Here is a 22,562-nt window from a genome sequence, read left to right as displayed (position 1 = left end):
TGCTTTTGTGGTGATGGTGACAGTACAGAGAGCATTTTGTGAAGGGTGTCTGTGTGGAGGGAGTCCTTACACAGTTATTGCAAGACTGGAAAAAAAACAGTATGTGCATCCTGGAGGTATGGAGCAGCAGTCAGTTCTCTCCAGAGAGGGGCGAGGAAATCTTGAGTTGTTTGCTGAGAGCTGAATACAAGTGCAAATCGGAAAAGAGGCCTCCTGTTTTCCCTCAAGGGGAATCCCAAACCCTCCCTTTCTGCTCTGCAGCTGTTTATCCCTGGTCAAACCCCAGGAAACTTGTATCTTGGCTGGAGGGTGGACCAGAGTGGAAAGGAGCACGTTATAGACCAGAGGAGAGCATTATGCTAATATACCTCTCTCCTTTGCTGTAGCGCAGCTCATGGTTCTGCTGAGGAACAGAACAAAATGTTTCTTCATTTAGGACTTCTGAGAGAGATTTGTACCGTGGAGGATTCAGCCTCTGATAAAAGAGCAGTTGCACAACATTTCTGAAATAAAATGTTTGCACAGGGAAGTGTGCCAGTTTGTTTATAATCCCAGAATCAGCTGTGATTATGCTCAGTAATTCTGTTTTAAAGAATGAACTGCTAACGTTCACCAGTTTAGGGTTTAGCTAGTATTATGAATTTAAATACGTGTACGGGTGCATAAGCTGCCTAGAGGCATGACTCTCTCCAGTCCTTGTCCAGCACCCAGTCTGCCTCTGGGTACATAGGTTTATTAATTCCCAGGAAGTGGAAGGCCCTTTTCAGCTGCCTCTTGAGTCTCTCTAGAGGCTGGCTGCAATTCTCACAGCTTTAAGACTGCATTGCTCTCCTGTCCTGCCTCATGTGGTAAGTGAACCTGCCATCTGGCTGGAAAGCTGCCTGGCAAAAAGGGACCTGGGGGTATTGATCAATGGCTGGCTGAATATGTGCCAGCAGTGTGCTCAGGTGGCCAAGAAGGCCAGCAGCATCCTGTCTTGGATCAGAAATAGTGTGGCCAGCAGGACTCGGGAAGCGATTGTCCCTCTGTACTTGGCTCTGGTGAGGCTGCATCTTGAACATTGTGTTCAGTTTTGGGCCCCTCATGACAGGAAAGACCTCAAGGGCCTGGAGCATGTCCAGAGAAGGGCTACGAAGGTGAAGGGCCTGGAACACAAGTCCTGTGAGGAGCGGCTGAGGGAACTGAGGTTGTTTAGTCTGGAAAAGAGGAGGCTCAGGGAAGACCTCATTATACAATTATCGTAAAGGAGGTTGTAGCGAGGTGGGGGTTGGTCTCTTATCCCAAGCACTAAGTGATAAGATGAGGAAATGGCCTTAAGTTGCACCGAGGGAGGTTTAAGTTGGCTATTAGGAGAAATTTGTTTACTGAAAATGTTGTGTAGCATTGGAACAGGCTGCTCAGGGAAGTGGTTGAGTCACCACCCATGGAGGTTTTCAAAAAAAATGTGTAGAGGTAGCACTTAGTGACATGGTTCAATGGTGGACTTGGCAGTTCTAGGTTAAAGGTTGTACCGGGTGATCTTAGAGGACTTCTGCAACCTAAATGATTCTGTGATTCTATGATCTAAATCACTCTGACTGCCCAAATCTTTGGAATATAATCCTAAGTAGTCCTTCAAAAAGAAAATAGGCACTCCAGAGGCCTGTGCTGCCAGTTTCCTGCTGGTTCATAACTGTCCTGTCTGTACATCCAAGAAGCTCTACAAAGCATGTATCCTTCCAGAGTTTCAACCCTTTCTTTCACTACTGAACACTGCTATATCTACACATGCTTTCCTACAGCATGCAGACTTAGGGAATACTGCAAGAATAAGATCCTTGGGGCTTTTTAGCCTTGCTCTTATTCCTGATGAAAGGAGGTTGGTGACCCCTGACCACCAACATATAAGCAGTTTATTTTTCTTCATTATAGTCTGAATGAAATTTGTGGAACATTAATTGAAATCTTTGTAGTCTGATTGAAAAGCTTCTGGATACTATTCTGTTAACCTCACTGGAGTATAAGTCAGCCCTGACAATGCACAGACAAATAATTCAAGATGTTGCTTTTAGTCACTTGCCTTCATTTCATGCAAATGAAGTTGCATACATTTATGTAAAAAGAAGCAAAAATATTAATAAAGCCCATATGTTTAAATCCTTGTTCACATCATAACAGTTTCACAAAACTACATTTTCTTTAACTGAGGTCAGCAATTCTTAAATTATTTGGTTACAGACGTTAAGATACAGACATAATTTATTGGGAATCTTTCATTTGTAAATTTGTTTTACAGTGAGATGTATTCTTTTTTAGAAGATACTTGTTTTCATAAAACAAAAATAGAAGAATTGTGCTGCGAGTTAAACTGATTTAAGATGCCATTTTAACAAGTGCTAGATTAAATTCATAGAAAAGTCACCTTGCTCTTCTCATCCACCACATTGATGTTATCAGCAGAATAAGAGGGACCTGCCACTAAAATTAACAGATGAAAGAGTATGGAGAGTTCAAGCCACATTAAGTAATGTACTCCTAGAACAGCATCATATGGACCTATATATATATTTGTCCCTTGTCCTTTATTGACTCGTATTTAATCCCTCAGGAAAAAAAAGGAGAATATTCAGACAGAAGGAAAATCTTTCCTGTGACATTGTTCTCTGTATACATCCTGACGCCAGTAGTCCAGAACATTTTTTCATTCCATCCTTCCATTGTAAGTGGTAATGAGTGACAGACACTTATCAGCAGCATCTAATTGACTGCATCAGTTAACACAATTTTTAACTTTATTCTGCATTAGAATGATGTGACTCCACTGTTTTATTGTTGATATTTTTGACAGCAGGAATGTTGAAATTAAAGTTTGCAAAGATGCAAGTTTTCTTTCCCTGTGCTTATTTTTGTTGTGTCTTGGGTGTTTATTGTCAACATGGGAAGTACATGATTAAATAGCTGTAGTAGCTTCCTTTGTGAACACAGTTTAACACTCACAAAGCATTTGTGTGATTTAGCTTTGTCTGTTTCAGAAATGCTCATAAAAAGAGCTGGTTTGGTTACCTGTTCTGTTTTAAAATCTCATCCTTTCTTCCTTGTTTTACAACAGTTTTTCTGTACAGTGCATGAATCTTCACTCTCACATTGTCAGCATCCAGACTTAGTTTTTTATTAAGGTTATTTTTAACTGAAATTGTATGTGTAAGAAGAGATCATGGATACAGAATGACTAGTGTACTTAGTGACACAGAGCTTTTCTAAATCCTTCCCTTATTTATTTCAGCAAAGAGAATCAGACCAGGGGATGGGGTTCACTTACTGTATTGAGAAAACTATTGCTTTTTAGTTTTGTAGATTAATAGTAAGTTCTTGCAGTAAATCGGCTGGTAGAACTGTGATACCTTGCTGCTCAAGGCGATGTATACTTCTAGCAACCAGTCTGCTGCATCTGAATAGAGCAAGCTATACATTTGCTGACAAAGCATACAGAGCCACCAGAGTTGTAAGTATGTAAGTAATCATAGGAAAGGAGTTTTTAGGAATATTGCTGCTTCCCTGCCTGGAAGGCAGGAGATGGACCTCTCTTTCTGGAACTACATGTGAATCCTGAACAATTTGTACCCAGTTCCCATGTTGATGAGGACAGTCAGGAGCCTGAGCAGACTGCTGGAAAGCCCAGATCATTGTGGGAGGAACAAAGGCTCCCATGCCCATGGAGACTGAGCTCACTGGGTCTTTCAGGGATGAGGCACGGTCCCCGCAGCACCAAGGGGAAACCTGTTGTCATCTGCTTGCAGCCATGTCCTGGAGCTCTGTGCTTTCAGGACATGTGTCCTGTGTCCTCACGGGAATTTTGATACAGCCTGGTAAGGTTGGATATCGGTTATGTGAGAAGCTTGTCCTGACATAAAAGCCAAGTCTTTTATTAGTTCTAGCCCAAAGCTGATAAGATGATGATCACTTTTCAGAAAACCATGTTGCTTTCCTCTGTCTTACTGTCTTTTTAATTCTTATTAGCTGAGTCACTCTTCAACCTTCCCTTTATTTAGTCTATGGTTGATCTTGTATTCTTTTCAACACTGGATTAGTGTTTATAAAAATGATTTCATATGCTTATTTATCTCCCCTTGTACGGTGACTGCTTTGCAACAGAGTTTATTGACCTCTTGAAGAACTCACCCCAAAACTGTGGTCTTTTTGTTAATGCTTAACCTAAGAGCATGTCTTAGAGCAAGACATAATGAGAAGGTTTTAAGAAAAATCATAGTTTAGGAAGTTCTGAACAGTATGGAATTTAATATTCTAGCATCCCTAGCGTTCATACCTCATGTCTAGAGATGTAGCATATTGACATAGAATAATACAGTGTGGTAAAAATGAAAGAGCTGTTGTGCAAAGAGAAAGGAGGTGAAGATAAAAAGTGAAGACATAAATCTGTACTACTATATTTTGTCTGATATCCTTCAGTCAAAGGTTGCGTTCTTCTCTCCTGGGAATTTACAGACATTTTCACTTTGCTTCTTCAAAGCCCTTGTGCACCTCCAAAGGTGTTGAAAGGTGTCTGTGTGCAGTTAGCACCCTCAGGTCCCTGTCTGTTGTACTGTATGCCGCACTCTTCCTTGAGCAACACCTGCGGGAAAAAAAGGTGGAAAGAGAGCCTTTGATATGGAAATCTCAAATAATGCCTGTAAGCCAAGTGAGTAGTATCAACTCTTCAAGGGAGTTGGGGGGTTAAAAAAAAAAAAAAAGAAGAAATTAACAAAAAAAAGAACAACAACAACAAAAAAATAAGCAACTTCTTGAGTGGATGAGTTGTTCAAAATGAAGAACATTTTTTTATAGTGCAGCTATCAAGATTACTCCTTAAAGATCAGAAAGCTCAATCTTAATAGGGGCTGGGCAAAATAACTATGTATTTCTGTTGCCACTTAATGTAAAACAGAATTGATTTGCTAAAAGAATATAGATTTGATTCCTTCCCAAAGGCCATGCAGCTTTAACCTGTACTGGATAATTTTTTTTGTACTTCTGTTTTTCTTATTTAACTGAGACTCACAGTTAACTTAAAATCTTGCTGCATATCTGAGAGATCATGTATGTTGTCCAGTTCAGGTAGGATTTGTATGAATAGTTTCAGGAGACATTTATATTTTTCACTAAAAACAATTGGATTTTGATTTTAAAAACAAACAAGAACAAAAACAACAACAACAACAAAAACACCTACAATCTTTTAACGATTCTAAAATTCTAACGAGAAGATCGTGAAATGTTGTCCTCTACACAATTTGTCCTGTGATATGGCTGGATGTCACATATGACCAACGTAACATTGTATGTGACCAATTTGGCCAAATCAGGTGTCTTAATAAAAACCTCACATCTGCAAAATTATCTCCCACAACAGACAGAAACTTCTGAATGCTGCTGCTTGAATTCATGCAGTTTGTTAACTGAATCTCTTACCAACCCTCTGTTTACTGAGTCTGTGACTATCCAGGGTGTACTTTCAGCAATGTTTTTTTTTTCTGTTCCTAGGGATTTCAGCACTGTATCTACCCATGTCTAGTTTTTCAAAAATGCATGGAAACCCCTTTCTCTGTTCTACTTGTGGGGCGTTCCCACCGCTTCAGTGGGAAGCAAGCAGGTTGTTTTCAGACAACACTGTGTGTTAGAAGGTTTAAAACTATCCATCCCTCCTTGGATATTCCTGAACTTGTGGACTCCTTGTTAAGATTGCCATTACTGGCCAACAGAGCACCTGGGGATTCTCAGCAACTCTGAAATCACTTGCAACACTTAGCAAATTTAGGGTAAAATTAAAGCGATGTTATCTTACATCAGAATGAAAAGCTTAAAGAGGCAATCATCGTTTGTGGAGATACAAAAGCAGAAGTAGAACCATGCTTTAAAGCTGCCTGTATGTTAGTGTAGCTCCAAGAGGTTCTTTCTGCGTCATCTCACTAACGAAGCTGCCAGGAGACTTAACCACAGCTGCGGATCTAGTTCTTCAACAGCATCCTGGGTCTAGGTTAGATCCCTGCACTGGAAGGGGTTAACACTTAGGAGAGGGTTTTGACTGCTGCACTTTCTTGCTACATGGCATTAATTGTCATAACTCAGATCTCTTCTCTGGACTTTCCTGCAGTTCATAGCCTTTTGCCTAACTGGATCAATAAACCTGAGGGCTGTTCATTGTTGCAGTCTGAATGGTTTTAAAATTTTTTACCTACAGAGCTATCACCTCTCCAGACAATAACCAAAAGTCTTTGGTGGATGTGAGTACAAAGCCTGACCTCTGACATGGTGTTTTATATGGCCATAAGCAAATGGTTTAACCAGCAGTCTGAGCAGGACCTTTTGTTCATATAGCTGTGGGGAAGGTCTTTCTCAGGACAAAACCCTTGAAAATGTAGCTACTGAGAAAAATAAGACTGCTGAAAACCACAGAAATATATGAGAGAGATCAATGAATGCATTTCATAAATAGCCCTGATAGTGGTGAGTATTGTGGTAACTGAACAAAGGTTGGGGAAGACTGCAGGAGTGATGCTGCAGCCTTTGTTAGTGGAGTTAGGGTAGGGATTATAGCAGAGATTATTCATTTCCTTCTCTTAAACAAACAAACAAACAAAACAAAATGAACCAATCAATTTATTCTGTTTGTTTTTACTCACAAATTATATTTTTCCAGGTAGATAAGAAACTATTTTTCCGTGCAGCTCATTCTTCAAGATTAATATACCAAAATGTATTGCTCTCTTTGAGTCCCTTGACTTGATGGGAAGAGAACTTTCTTTATTGAGCACTTTTTTTTTTTTTTTACTAGTTGGTATATATTTTCTGTACAGTCTGTGTGGCTACATAGGATGACACTGACATATTATTTGGGTTGGTAATCACAAAGGAAATTTATATTGTTGGGCTTTTTATTGTGACAGTTTATGGATGGTAAATTTAGCAGCTTATGTGCTTACTGGAATTCGTTTACATTTATTCAAACTTTTTGTTATTTTTATGAGGTTTGTCTTGCCAAGAAGGTAAAAAATCTTACAGTTCTTTGGCCTTTGCAAGTAGTATTTTCAGCATCTTTTAAAATGCAAATGCCAGTTCATACAACTATTTTAATTTATTTATTATATTCTGCATCTACGATATAGAATACATGACATCCTGCATAGTATATTAATTAATTAGCATAGTATACTAATGGAGCTTTGTACAGTATGCTTTAGAAAGCAGTCCAGGCAGGTACAGGCTTCCATTGAATACAATGAACCTGGATGGGGTAAGTTTGTATGTTTGTGTGCTTGTCAGTGATGCATGCCAGGTGCAGCACAGTGCTAAGAGATCATCATGTGTGTTAACTAACAGAGCATCTGTGTAACACACGTTTGTGTACTGAAGTCAGTTCTAATTGTTATATGTCTGTTCTAGTTTTGATTATTAATATGGCATGTTCCAATTTTATGAATAATACATCATCAGTACCAGGATTTCTTTCTCTATGCAACTTTCAGACTGAACTCAGAGAACCCATTTCTAAAATCCTGTGCATCTTCTGTTGCACATATACAATAACCCAAGATATCAGATGCCATTTATGCTGAGAGGTGTATTATACACATCGTTGATAGTCCAGTGGTGCTACATATAGACATTTAACACGTCACAGTACATTCTAACTGAACTTAGGTCTTGTAAATGGCAAACAGCACTTCGGTGACAGAGGCATAACAGGTCTCCTGCTGATGTGAACACACAGATTTGGGACCTAGCTACCAGGTCATCCATACCCGCAGGGAAGTGTGGTCCGGGAAGCCGTCCCTTATTGCTCGGTAGTGCTGGAAGATGGAGGTAATGCTTGATAACTGTCCCCTGCCACACAGTGGTGTGGGGTAATGCTGGACAGGCTGTAAGCATGTAGAGGCCTGTGAATGTGCCCTGTCTGGAACTAGGACATCCTATTCCATGAATGAGATGCCAAAGGGCTACTGCAGTGTCTGTAATAACAAGAAGCACTCCTGATCCTTCTTAGGACTTGGGGAATCCCAGCACCATAAAAGTATTTCTCTGGTTTCTAGCTTGGAAAAATGCCACCAGTTTCTGTCAGACTGGCATCTCTCATTTCTTTTTCAGGCCTAGGGATATTTACATTTCCAGTACTTCTCTGGTAATGCAGCTGGCTGGCATTCACAGATAATATGAGTGAAGCACAAAAAGCTGTGCCAGGGGTGGTTTAGACTGCATATTAGGAAAAATATATTTACCGTGAGGGTGGCCATCCACTGGAACAGGCTTCCTGGCAAGGTGGTTGATGCCCCATGCCGCTCAGTGTTCAAGCGGTATTTTGATAATGCCCTCAATGATATGCTTTAACTTTTGTTTAGCCCTGAAGAGGTCAGGCAGTTGGACTTGCTGGTCTTTGAAGGTCCCTTCTAACTGAACTATTCTATTCTGTTCTCTTCTGTTCTTGAGAGTAACTATCCCTGCTGAGTGCAGGGCAAGGTTGCTTGCAACTCAGCATAGCAAAAAATTCTTCCCAAAAAAATCTGGATGTGCAGATCCCAAAATTACAGTGGAAGCACTAAGGGTCTCACCAGTCAGACAACATGACAGGCAGCTGAGGGGCCACCAGCTCTCTGCCTCACTCTTATTTAGATGACACCTACTGGTAAAGCATTCCCACCCCTTAGGGTTTCTGGAGTGATATTTTCAATGTACAGTACAAACCATTCGTGGATGTGCCAAAGTGCTCAGCTTAATTTGCCATCCTGCTGAGGATAAGAGCTGCCTGTGGAGAAAGTATATCCCTTATCTTAAACTATGAACTGGCATCATGAGAAAGTTAAGAGCTAAAACATGGAAGAGAAAAACCTTGAAAAGGGCATCTCCATTTCAGCTTTTTGAACTTGGCTCTGACTTGCACTTTAGTGACTGGTATTTGAGTAGGGATAGCTGGATATATATCTTAGAGCACCTTTTAATCCATACTGGGGGGATATTCAGAACCTCACTGGACATGGCCCTCAGCAGGCTGATGTCACTTCGAAGTTTTTGATCAGGTGGGTGGCAGCCATTCCAACCTGTATCATCGTGTGATTCTACAATGCTGCCTTACTGTCTGCAAGTATTGCAGCCATACACAACAAATGTAAGTCAAGCTTGAAAATATTTTGAAGTCAGTGTTGCTTCTTACCACTCTAGATACCCTCAGCTTTTTCAAACAAGAAGAGCGTCGGAGGGAGAAATGGGAACAAAACCATATGGCTGTCAGAAAGGTTTCTCGGCGATCTGTCAGCAAGGAGCGATGGGTGGAGACGCTTGTGGTTGCAGACAGTAAGATGGTTGAGTATCATGGAAGTGACCATGTGGAATCATATATCCTCACTATAATGAATATGGTATGTAAAACATTTCCTTTTTTGTTTGTTTTTAGATGAATGGAGCAAATTTTAACTTTATTATTTTGCTAATCACCTGGAAACAAGTCGGTAACGTTGTTCACTGAAAGAAATGGAATATAGTTCATACATACTCATTAAAACTCTGTCTTTTAAAGCATTTTTTTTCCTTTTATTTTGCATAGATGTCATTTTTCTCTGGATTTTAAATGAAAATTCTGCAATTCTCAATTCTGAGGACTATACTACAAAGTTATAAATTCTAGCACTAACTTTCGTTTAGCTGAAATTTCTGTTCTCCCCTAGAACCTGTTGCTGACCAGTGAACAGTAGCTGCAGCAACAGAGAAATTCTACAGTTTTAACCATTACGGATTCTTTCCCATGTCTTTGAATGAGAAAGGTATACAGGAGCCCACTAGCAATTGTACTAACTTTGAGCTTTGCTCTAGTGTTATAAAGATAGTATAGTTTGGAGTCAGATGCTGTTACTGAAGTTTAGCCAAAAAACATTTAGGGTGTAGGTTTTATACCTAACAGAAATGATTTGGCTACTTACATATTTGACAGTACTGTTTTTTGAAATGATTTTTTTCCTTTCTGCCACTTTTGTTGCGAGTTAGCCCCAGTAGACAGCTAAGCCCTACACAGTTACTTCCTTCCCCCGCCCCCCCCCCCCCCCTTCAGTGGGGTGAGGAAGAGAATTAGAAGGGTATTAGAGGGATGCCCCATCCCTGGAGGTGTTCAAGGCCAGGCTGGATGGGGCCCTGGCAAGCCCGATCTAGTGTGTGGCATCCCTGCCTTGGCAGGGGGATGGAATGAAACTAGATGATCTTTAAGGTCCCTTCCAACCCAAGCCGTTCTATGATTCTATGATTGTATAAGTGAGAAAACTCCTCGGTTGAGATAAACACAGTTTAATTGGTAAAGCAAAGCTGTGTGCACAAGCAAAGCAAAGCAAGGAGTTCATTCACTGCTTCCCTCTGACAGGCAGGTATTTAGCCATTTCCAGGAAAGCAGGGCTTCATCATGCATAATGGTTAATTGGGAAGACAAACATCATAACTCTAAATGTCATCTCTCATTTCCCCCTTCCCCCCAGCATTTATGGCTGAGAATGACACTATGCCTTCGGAATTCCCCTATGGAATATCCCTTTTTGTCAGTTGAGATCAGCTGTCCCCCTGCCCAACTTCTTGCACACACCCAGCCTACTTGCTGATGGGCATTGTGAGAAACAGAGAAATTCTTGACACCGAATAAGCACTGTTCAGCAACAGCTGAAACATCTGTGTCTTAAATCAGCACCATATGAGCTACTATGAAGAAAATTAACTGTATACCAGCCAAAATGAGTACGACTGTTTTTCCAGATAAGTTTTCTGCTTCTAATATAAAGACCATGTTAGGAAGGGAGGGAGGGAGGGAAGATGGAAGGTAGGAAGGAAGGAAGGAAGGAAGGAAGGAAGGAAGGAAGGAAGGAAGGAAGGAAGGAAGGAAGGAAGGAAGGAAGGAAGAGATAAAGTTTAACAGTTTAACTTCCAATGTTTTTTACTGTGTAACAAATTTCAAAACATAAGTTGACCTGGGAAAAGCGGTAGTGTTTCCTGAGACAGACTTCAGATTATTTCATGTTGTTATCCATATCTTAACAGGTATTGACCTTGGAGAGTCTGTTGAAGATGTATTCTATGTCCTTATCATGGTGTGTGTGTAATATATGCAAAATTAATCACAGTGTAATTCTAGCCATGACAATTGATCTATCCCTTACATTTATACTGTGTGCTCCTGACAGTACCCTGAGTGGTCTGGCTAGCTAGTGAGGTAATGAGTCTCAGTGAAGAGACACAAAGATGGTTTGAGCATGTGAGGTTTTGTCTACACAGGGAAAACCTGTAGAGTAAAACACTGCCATGATTTGATTCAGGAACAAACAAGTCTTAGCATTTTCTCTGCAGTCTGTACCTGAGATATTAGGGTTACCCAAAATGATTCAATTTCCAGTCCCATATCTTGAAAAAAGATCGTAGACAAATCAAATCTTTGTATTTAAAATCACAATTTCCACTATATCTCAGTAATTTCTCCTTTATTGGTATTCTCCAAACCAATTTTGACCTAAATGCAATCTATTTTATCCATTCATATTTAATGTGATATAAAGCATAGCTCACCTATAGATACTCACCATATACTATTCTGATTCCATTTTCTTCTGCCTAATTCAACATTGTGATAATGTTTATCACATTTTATTTGGCCAAATTTTTCTGGAGTTCAATTCTTGCCTTAATGTTTTGCCTTTTTTTTTTTTTAATATGGATTCGTTATCTTTGCATTTGTTTTTTACATCCTCTTCTGTGCTGTAAGAACACAAGTATCCATCATTTAACTGATTTCTGTTTTCCTAATACAGAGTTACTAATGCTTTGTTGTGGCAGAAACTGATTCCTATCAAACCAAAACATGAGGATTTTATATGCTGTTCTTTTGTACCCTGAGATGATCTCTCCATCATTATTGTATGACTGCAGATGTTATATTAATTTCTGCTAATATTTTTCAATAACTTTGAAGTGTTTCAGCTGACAGTGAAGGGTGCAGGCCCAAAGTTGGTGCATTCCTCTAGAGGACAAATGGACATAAAATAATCTTGTGTGTGTAATCTGTGCTTTTGTTCTTCGGGTTAGTAATTTTTGCCAAATCCTGTAGCATCACTCATTTGACAGAGCTACCCTTTGTGGTAGCTCTAACGTTAGTTTTCACTAAATTTTCAGTGAAGCATATTGGGGATCTAAAAAATAAAAGAAAAACAAAACTACACCCCACACCCCAAGGTGATATGACAAGTAGATGTCGTATTTTCTCTCTAAAGTTCTGTTCTGCTATAGAGGAATCAGTTAATCTCATACCTCCTGGCTCTGGCACAGGTCACAGGGTTGTTCCATGATCCAAGCATTGGCAATGCAATTCACATTGTGCTGGTCCGGCTCATCCTCTTCGAGGAGGAGGAGGTAAGGTTTTAATTTTCCTTAAAATATTATTTATGAATCTCGGGAGTTGAGCCCTAATTGTGGAGAGGAGGGTTTGTTTGCTTAAAATAATTTGTTCATTTTACTCTTCTGTTGATCTGTTGGCTTTGGCATGTCTGCTTTTAGAATAAATCCTTTCCTAAACAGGAAAGTATTTAGCTCATGACTTCAGGTATTTCTGCATGAAGTCCTCAAGGAAAACATAATTAAAATGGGTAAATTAGGAATGGCAAAATGGAATCTCTTGAGTGTCAAAAGAACATGGGATGCCAAGGAAGACTAGATGAGAAACAAAAATTAACGTATGTGTCACCATTCAGAATCTAATTACCTGACATTATCTGAAGTGCATTATAACGTCTAATGCTAGAGTATTTGCAGGTCCCTGAAGAAGTAAATCTATTATTGTACAGCTGCAATACACGTTTTTCTTATTAGATCTCTTTCAAAGCTCAAAAATGAGGTCTACGTAGATGCTAATTGCTGTGAACTAGCTGTGTATTGGTGGTTTCCAATGTCAGTCATACACAACTATTTTGTACATGCTTAAATACATGCTGATTGTGATAATTTTATAATTATTTTTAAAACACCATGAGTAACATAGCCTGCTCTGACTGCAGGAACATATTGAGGGGATTTTCTCAGTGGCTTATGGTTTGTGGCCATAATCCAAATGGTCCCAATGCTATGGAAGGCAGTAAACAAAGCCATGGAGTGAGGCTATGCCTTGTGAATTAAGAATAAGCAGGCAAAAATAGTAGTTCCTGTCTTAAACAGGACAGCTAAGACCTTAAGTCTATGGTGACCTCCAATTAAGTGTACTTGCTAAATTTCTGTGTCTGTTTTGAAAATAAAGCATGGATTACTATTCAGATGAGTGTGGCAATGCTGGAAGCAAACATGGTGGTTATCTTTAAAAATTTGGGGGTTGGTTACTCAAAAATGAAAATCTGGTAGCAATGTTATTTAGATGCTATGTAAAAAGTTTACTTTAATAAACTAAGGAAAGATAGAACAGGTGCCCAAGAGCAGAAAGGGGAAAATAATCGTTCTTAATTAATTTAATTTGCATACTTTATATTTCAGAAGTTTTGGTAACTTGCATGTATGTATGTTATATAATCATAAGATGAGGAAGAAGCATCTATGACTGCACTGTCTCTTCTTGGAATTTAAAAACATTGTGAAAGAGATATGCCCTTAGAAGTGTAATTATTCATGAGTTTGTTCACATAACAATGAGTGACAAACATGCTAGTGACTAACATGCTAGTTAATTGTAACCCTCTTCGTCAAAGAAAGGAAAAGTTGCTTTTGAGAAAATACAGAATGTTTGTTCAAAAATTTCGATACTGTTGGATTTTATGAAGCCCACAAAAAAAAAAAAAGGTACATTCTGCCTTTTATTTTTTGTTAGCTGCATCAATTGTAAGCATAAAAACTGTATTTCAAAGACTTCATAGCTAACATTGCTGACACGTTATTGCAATACGGTGTTGCCTTTACAACAATATTTTCTTTCACTTCCCCTTAGCAAGGCTTGAAGATAGTTCACCATGCTGATAAGACACTAGCTAGCTTCTGCAAATGGCAAAAGAGTGTCAATCCTAAGAGTGATGTCAACCCTACACACCACGATGTGGCTGTCCTTCTAACCAGGTATGACAAAAGTTCAGTAGATGGGACTAGATATTGTTTAGTTGTATTTCTTTTGGTGATGATTTTTTTTTATAAGCTTATGTTGTCATTTAGTTCATTCTGCATTCCCAGTAAAGTGATTTATCTGATGAAGACATGCTGTTTCAGAAACACAGTGTTAATGCAAAAATAACCTAGTGTGAGCATACCTGACATTCACAAAGGCAGAGAATACGAGTTATATTATAAAAACATGTGGTTAAGGTTAGACCTGCTGTACCTTTTAAAGATATTGCTTTTCATTTGTTTTCAAAGTACATATAACACTCAATATACGTATGTGGGTGTTTTATTAGAGATGCATCTTAGTCAGGAAATTGAGAACTGTATGTCCCAAGAGATTAGCAGTTTACAGAGCTCAGGTCTTTCACCCCACCTGATCCTGTCTCATTTAATGCTCAGTCACTTCTTTAATCTTTTTTGAAGGAATATACCAAACAACCTATCATGTAGGTGATCAACTCCATAATGACAAATCCTAAAATAATACACAGGTGCAGTTCAGAATGGACAAATGTTTTTGAAGACTACAATTTAAACTGTATGATTTTTAATTACTATCTCAGTATTCAGAGGGAGAGAAAATATTTTTCTTACATGTGAGCAATGGAGGCACACAAAACTTAAAGGTGATAAATGAGGTTACCCAGGGAGTTTGTGGCAGAATATGAAGCAGAAGTTCTGTGAGCGTCTCAGAATGGATCCAATCTGCACAAAACTTAGAGGAAAGATTAGGTTCCAGAGTTAAGAAAATGAACAAATCTTAAAATAAGGACAAGAAAAAGAAGTCTCAAAATGTTGAGTGGTTTACCTCTCCAAATGAACAGGCTTCAGACAGTTCATTTAAATGAAGTCGATGCGTGGCTGGGTAAACGTTGTTGGATCACCACTCTGGCAACCCTTCAGTGGTTGCAAATGCATTGTACCTGGCAGTGCTGATATACAGGATCTAAATCGCCATTCTTAACCTAAGAGGAGACCCTGTTGCGGTTGGATGTTCCTCCAAAGAGCCTGAGATTAGGTTGTAAGCCCCTCTGCCTGCTCTGACTGAACTGGGAGAGGGAAATCCCAGATTTCTGAGGATCCCTGTGAGGATCTATCTCATTCCCTCCTTTACAGGTTTAGGCCTTGGGTTTTTTTTATTATGAATTGTCCTGTTCAGAGCTCAAAAATGCATGTCTTTCTTTCAGTTCTTCTAGCAGACTGGACAGAATCTGGCCAAACCTTTTGACAGAAGGGCCGAGTTTTTGACTATGTGCAGTTCCTTAATTCTGGCACTGACACAGCAGCTCACACATGTTTGCTAGGGGAAATACTCCATGCTGAGGGAGGGGAATTGTTGGCCTAAACAGCTTACAGGGATTTTGGCAAGACAGTAGTATGGAGACTTTTCTGTAACAGCACACTGGATGCTTGTAGCTGTGGGTCTGGTGCCCTAAGTGAGGTAGTGGAATTAAAGGGAGATTTTTCTTCAAGAAAATAAGAGACCTAGAGAAAGCTAAATCAGATTAAAGAGGCTGAAAGAGGATCGCTAGAGAGAAAACTATTGCCCTGACTAATAAATCCTTGTACAAAATTTGAAGAAAAGAATTTCTGCATGTCATTCATCATCAGGCATGTGCTAGAAAACTTCAGATGTGCTATAATCAAAACACTGTCAGAGGTGGAGATTTTAAAACCTTTTTTCGCAAGTTGAGAATAAACATATGTATTCAGGCACAACAGCAATGTCAGTATTGATTACAAATTATAGCACTGTAATACAATAGTACCAGATCGAGTGCATGTTGTTACGCATGTGTTTGTAAAATGTTATCACAATGCTTTGTTTAAAAAAATTAGCACAAATTAGCACTGATACATTATGAGAGGGACACTCAACCCAATATAAGGGACTCTCTGCAGTTGTTTTAAAACTGTTCTAATGGCAAGTCTTTTTTTTTGTAATTCTAGAAAGGATATTTGTGCTGGCATGAATCGTCCATGTGAAACCTTAGGTTTGTCTCATCTGTCAGGCATGTGTCAGCCTCACAGAAGCTGTAACATCAATGAAGATTCTGGCCTTCCATTGGCATTCACCATTGCTCATGAACTTGGACACAGGTATAGTAGGAAGTGAAGGGGGACCATGACGAGTTTAACTTACTCTTTGCTTATTAATAGTTGAATTGCCAGACAGAAACAAAACAAGGAGTGAGTTAATGTCTCTTTATTATTAAAATCAAAACCATGCTGGTTTTTAACGAGCAGAGGAATAAGAGATTCTTAAGCCTTTGACCTTTGTTTATACTTAGAATTATTTAGTATACCCCTTTTAACATTCTGCTATGGCAGTACATTTACATAATTAAGCTGCAAACAATCATCACTTAATGCCTTTTCTCTCATACTCATTTTTCCTAGCACATATTGAATTACTATGCAATTACTTCGTATGATCTTCAAATTAATCAAAACCATTTATATAAAACATTCCTATTCTATCAGGGTATTTGAGTATTTTGGATTTAGCTAGAAACTGTTTTTAATTCAACCAGCCAAACTTCACAGAAATATCAAGTCCTGTCTTACTAACAAATAAAGTCACTTTTTGTCTTGTCTTAGTAACTGGTTGTTTCCGTAGATTAATATTCCCATTGTAGATTCACATAGGTCAAGTTGACTAAGTTTATTAGGTATTTAGTTTTGGACCTGGCTAAACTTTTTATTTTTCTATGATTGGGTCTTTTTGCTTGAAACTAGATTTCTCAGTATTCCCACTTTGTGAGGGTGTTTTGGTTGGTTAGTTGATTTATTAAGCTCACCTGAAGTATTTTGATTTTTGAATCCTTTGAGGCTGAGTTGCTTTCCCCTGAGTAGAACATTCTTGTGGATACTTCAGTTTGGCTAAAATGTTGGCACTTTTCATTTGGGCCATGTTGCTTGGCTAGGTGACACGTTCATTGCTGTATCACATTACTTTCATTATGCACCCAACCTCCACTCAGGATGGAGTCTATTTCCTCATGAGATATAAAATCTGATAAAAAGATTACTTACATATTAATTGGCCTTTCTTTATTCAACCTGTCAGTTCTCAGAAAGGAAATAATATAAGCAAATAATGATGAAATCGTTCATAATTGGATCTAGGTGCTTTGAGGTTTAGTCTCTTGGACCCCACAACCTCTTGATGACAGGGAGCTTTTTCATTAATGATCGTTATCAGAAAACACTTCTGCCCCATAGAGCCATGTGTGACGTCCTGGTCTAGCCTACATGGCTGGTAACTCACTGTCTTTTGGATGCTGTGAGACAGAGTACTGCTGTACTGGCTTTTGCAGGAGTGCTGCAGGGCCTCCTTGCCTTTAAGTATTGTCTCCCCAAAGACGGTGGAATAATGTAGAGTTCATCGTGAACTTGAAACCACCCTTCACTCAAGCCAGCGTATATATATTAAAAAGTTCTAATATGGCTAATAAAAGTCTGTAAGAACAGATTAAAAAAAAAAAAAAAAAAAGAGAGAGAGAGAAAGAAAAAACCTGAACCCATTTTTAATGGATTCCAAAAGTCACTCTTCCACATACTGTCCCTCTAGATGTTCACAGCCTCCTGCATCACCAGACCCTGTTCATGGAAAAGGGCCTGTCACTAGGGGGACACACTTGATTTTATAGCTCAGGCCTGTTACTGGACTTGATTCTGACTGAAATCGTGCTCTGCGTTTGGAACATTTGAGTCATGGTACAATTACATTTTCCAGAAACAAAGTCTTAGTGGTTTGAACTCACCGGAAAGGTCTTTGTCTGAGTCATTACTGAATCATGACCTGAGTTAGTTTTCACTGCTCTTTTACACAAGGACATATACAACTTCAGGTGTTAAGAATGCAGGTGTCAAAATCCTTCATATACTAATATCTCTGTATATTATTGTTTCAGATAATCTCCTTCACACTGAGATGATGTGGAGGCATCTATGTTTAGTCAACTGAATCGCACACAAAGTTTTTTGTTTATGACTTTTACAAGCTGTTGAATAAAGAAATCTCTTAGTAAGTCGAAAAAGCTGAAGAGAAAGCTGTTGGAAAGACTTGCTTTGGAGATCTGTCTATAGGACACGACTGGAGGAAGTTAAATAGGAAGAAGTGAAGTTTGGAGGCTAATCCACTGAAGTTCAGTAATGTGGAAAATGTCTTTGTCTAAATCTACCAAGAGATATAAAAACAAAAAATAAAGACATAATAAGGGAATGTAAGAAAGTGTAACAAAGCCTGACCTTAGTTAAAGTAGTACAAGTCTAAGCAACTGGGGTCCACAAGCTAGGAAGCACTCTAGAAGCTTTGACATAACTTTTAAACTGGCACTCCTGGCCAAATTGTGCAATAGTGTTTTGACACCCTTAAAATAGCTCCGCATGTAATCTTTACCACTTCTAGATTTTTTTTTGTCTGATAATATTGCTGTGCATAACAGATATATTTGAAAGCCTGTTGGAGTGTAGATTTTTGGTACATTTTGGGTCAGATTTATATGTTTGTGTGTTTTTTTTTGACAAACAGGTATCTGCGGTTCACCAGAGGCAGAAGCAACCCTAGTGTCTTTTAAACACAACGTGGAACCTATAGATGAGTGTTGTGGTACATCCGATCAGCTGGAGTTATTAAATGTTTTGTTTTTCCAGTTTTGGTATCCAGCATGACGGAAAAGAGAACGACTGTGAGCCTGTTGGAAAGCGCCCATACATCATGTCCCGGCAGTTGCAGTATGATCCTACTCCGCTCACCTGGTCACAGTGCAGCAAGGAATACATCACACGTTTCCTAGAGTGAGTGATTGGGCGGTAGCATTTCCCCAAAATGAGTACAACTGTGTGTGAAAAGTTCCATAAACTACCAGAAAAAAGTGCTGTTTGTTAGTAGCACTTCAGCTGGAATCTGGAATTGTTGTTTCCAAAGGCCGTATCAAAAATTACCATTAACAATTAGATATTGCAAGTCTGTATAGAAGTGTCAAAAAGATGGCTTCTGTTTTGTTTAGTTTTTTCAATATGCAATTTTTGTTTTTTAGCCGAGGGTGGGGATTCTGTCTGGATGATATCCCCCAAAAAGAAGTCTTAAAGTCCCCAATCATTGCTCCTGGAATGATTTACGATGTGCATCACCAGTGCCAGCTTCAGTATGGCTCCAATGCTACTTTCTGTGAAGATGTGGATGTGAGTGCTCTGTATTTTTCTTCTTTCTCCTAATGACAACTTAAACATTTGGAACAGTGTGGAAGTGCAGTCAGTGAACCTCGGTTGCTAACTACATGTGTAGCATGTTCAGTCTTGTAGGCTAGGTGCACAGTACAAGCATTGCCTAACACAGTGTTTTAATTCTACTCCGCAGACTTGTTGCACCATTTGCCTTATATATTCCAAGACATTTACTGGATCTCCCCATACTTGATGTTAAATGCCTGTGGTTCAATGGTGGAGTCATTTTGGTTTGAAAATTACAATCCTGATTTTAGGTAAATTAACAATGGAACTTAAGTCCTATTATCAAAAACAAGATGCTTTTCAAGCATATAGCTTTCAAGTGACCAAATCATACTGGTAACAAATATTCAGTTTTAGGAAATGTTTTCTGAAGAAATCAGGGTTGTGCTCTCTTCCCATACGTCTTGACTTTTCATACTCACTATGGTCTAACTAATTAAAGGAAATTTCAATCCATAGACTTTGAAAATCTGTGTCCCCATAATATATGAGATTTTTATGTCTAAACAGGTAATTTGTAGTTACCCTGGGGTTTTATCTCACTGCACATTCGAACAGTGCTGTGTGAAGATGCATGAGAACAGTATAGTGACATCAGCACAATTCCCTGCAAGAGCTAGGAAGTACTGCAGAGTAGCAGATTATATTAGCTATGGTGTCATGCTGTGCCATTGTAACTGTACGTAGCTTGTTCAGAGCTATGAAGCTCAGTGCAGTCCTTTCCTATATAGAGGAGTTCAGAAGCAGTGGTTTGAAGTGCTAATCTAGCTAAGGGATCACTAGGTTTTGCTGAGTTTTGGGTAACAATATTCATTAAACTTTACTGGCAGCATAACATCTTCCTCTGCGTGTTAAGCAGGGCTGTGGCAGTAGTGTCTTCACTAGGCAAGGTATTGTGCACAACTCTGGATTGGGGACTGCTGATCTTGATTGTTTATTCCATTTAGATAATTATGTGTATCCTCATTTACTCTCCTATTAGAGGGATTACTTCTGATTAATCTCCCTTAGCCTTAATAGATAACATGATTACCAGTGTTGAACTGCAACTACTGAATTTGAAGCAGGTATTGAAAAATTGCTTTCATTTGCTGTTCCAGTTTCCTTAGCTAGTGTAATTTGTCCGACAGTACAGATAGAAAATTAAAGTGTAATTTTGCAGTGCTGGTTCATTCTGTGTCTCCTTGGGTTTGAACCTGTGGGCCTTTACGTTCAGCATCTCTTGATGAACCAATTTTACAGCTAGATATATGTCAGAAAATTAATTGATATCATCTTATTTTGCTTTTTAGTGCAAGGACTGTGTTTTGCAGGTAGCTGCACTGGCAAGAAAATTAATTGTGAATTAGTATAGTTTGCATGGCATTTCATCTAAGAGGTCAGACTATTATTTACCTTTCCACTATTTACTTAACATTCACTGACCAAGCTACGTTTGTTGTGTAACTTTTAATGTCTGTCTGAATTCAATCCACAGATTCTTTTTTAGGGATTTAGTATATAGTATATAGTATTTAGTATATATCAGTATATAGCTGAAGATGCCCAAAGGTTCAGTGATTACACTTACAGAAGTCCTCTAGTATCCTGTGAAGTACATAAATGTTGTCACTGTAATGTGAAAATAAAAGCAAAATACAGATTAGGGGGAGGAGTTTTCCAAGTAGTAAGTGGATCGATCCCCAGCTTTCTATAGGACAGACTGCAGGAGCTTAGCATCAAGGCACAGACTCTCATCTCACAGATAGAGTGGAAAGTGTACACACCATGTTGCTGATTATAAAATCACTTGCCTTGCAGTGAGTCCATATTACAGTCACGAATTTCTGACTGTTCTTCATGTACTTCCAAAAGTACAAAGTAAACAGTGCTCCAGTATTTTTAGAGATGGAGAAAAGCTCTGGTACATGGAAAATTCATCAGCCAGAACATTTGGTTAGCTCTTTCTTTACATGCTGACAGTGATGGTTCCACAAAGAGTTGCACAGTAATGCTACTCTTGAACTATAAATAGGGAACTGCAAAACAATCTCTGGCTCGTAAATATCGGCCAAAAGCAGCTACATGAGCAGAGATGCAATATCCCAGACAATGTATTTCCAACTGGACATGTAGAGTACTTAGAAACATTTTGTATTATCAAATTTCTTTCCTGGTGAACATACAATGCAGAACATAAATAACAGCCATCTCTATCAAAACAGACCATGCCTAAGCTTAGCTATTTTAAGTAGAAGCAGCTCAGAAACCAGCAGCCAAGTTTTTGATTTCAAATTCAGCCAAACGTTGCTGCTAGCTCATTGGGGCTGCATTTTCCCAAGTGTCCAATTTCAGTGTTGGCTCCCAAGCTCAGCATATTTTTTACTTTGAGAATCCCAGTGGAAGCTGGTAGTGGGATAGTTCTTGTTGGTTCTCCTATGTGATGACACAGAGCTGTCCTGGTTTCACAGGTGAACGCTGCCAGGTTTGTTCCCTTTCCCAGTACTGAACTCTGCAGTTCAACACCCTCTGCCAAGACTTGGCCCAGAGCTCCTGGGCTTTTGCTTCTGCTGTTCCAGTTGGGACTGCACAGTCTCTGACACCCCTGGTTTCTCCAACTTGGAAATGGTCTTCCACAGACTTAGGATTTCCTAAGCATGCAGGGCTTCTGTACGTGAACCAGAAGAGAAGCTGATTTGTATGTGAACTGTGTCAGGTCTGCATGAGATGTATTAACCACCTCTGTCAAGGGGGAATTGCCCTTGATGTCTCTCCTTTCTGTATAGAAAATAGTTCTGCTTGAGTGAAGAGCAATTGTTGTAAGGTGGCTGTAACGATTCTTGACATGCTATCTTTGACTCTCAGGAGTTTCTGTCCCTTGTGTAGAGAGCTGACCCCTGCATGCAGAGCAGCAGCTGAAATTCTGTGCTTTAGTGACAGGGAACTGCATTGAACTGGCACCTGTTTCTGAGTTTGTTAATCTGCCAGTATGCACCAACCAGAGCCCTTGCTCTTCCCAGCCTACTAGGCTTTTTTTCTCAGATAGATAGCTTGGACTTCTTCTTTTAGATCATTCCATCATTGTCTGATTGGCTGATGTTTTAAGAGACCTGTGTTTTGATCTCTTTCTCCTCCTCCAATTTTGGGAGCTAATGAATGTTAACCTGGCTGTTGTACTTGGAGATGTGACATTGTTTTCATTTACCTGTGTGGTTTCTGTCACC

The 22,562-nt window shown here is 39.2% G+C and overlaps 1 protein-coding gene across 4 annotated transcripts in view; it reads left to right on the top strand.

The window, feature by feature from the left end:
- Window positions 1–22,562, top strand: part of ADAMTS12 (ADAM metallopeptidase with thrombospondin type 1 motif 12) — a 171,468-nt gene that overhangs the window by 86,154 nt on the left and 62,752 nt on the right. For all 4 annotated transcript variants that reach the window (XM_013181607.3, XM_048051242.2, XM_048051245.2 and 1 more), the window contains 6 exons: window positions 9,187–9,383; window positions 12,316–12,399; window positions 13,955–14,079; window positions 16,072–16,221; window positions 18,781–18,924; window positions 19,167–19,311. In XM_013181607.3, coding sequence (XP_013037061.3) covers window positions 9,187–9,383; window positions 12,316–12,399; window positions 13,955–14,079; window positions 16,072–16,221; window positions 18,781–18,924; window positions 19,167–19,311 — 845 coding nt within the window. The remainder of the gene's footprint in view (window positions 1–9,186; window positions 9,384–12,315; window positions 12,400–13,954; window positions 14,080–16,071; window positions 16,222–18,780; window positions 18,925–19,166; window positions 19,312–22,562) is intronic.

The sequence above is a fragment of the Anser cygnoides genome, chromosome Z (genome assembly GCF_040182565.1).
Source record: "Anser cygnoides isolate HZ-2024a breed goose chromosome Z, Taihu_goose_T2T_genome, whole genome shotgun sequence".
Lineage (NCBI taxonomy): Eukaryota > Metazoa > Chordata > Aves > Anseriformes > Anatidae > Anser > Anser cygnoides.
The sequence above is the reverse complement of the archived record's forward strand: the minus strand, read 5'-3'. Positions and strand labels throughout refer to the sequence as shown.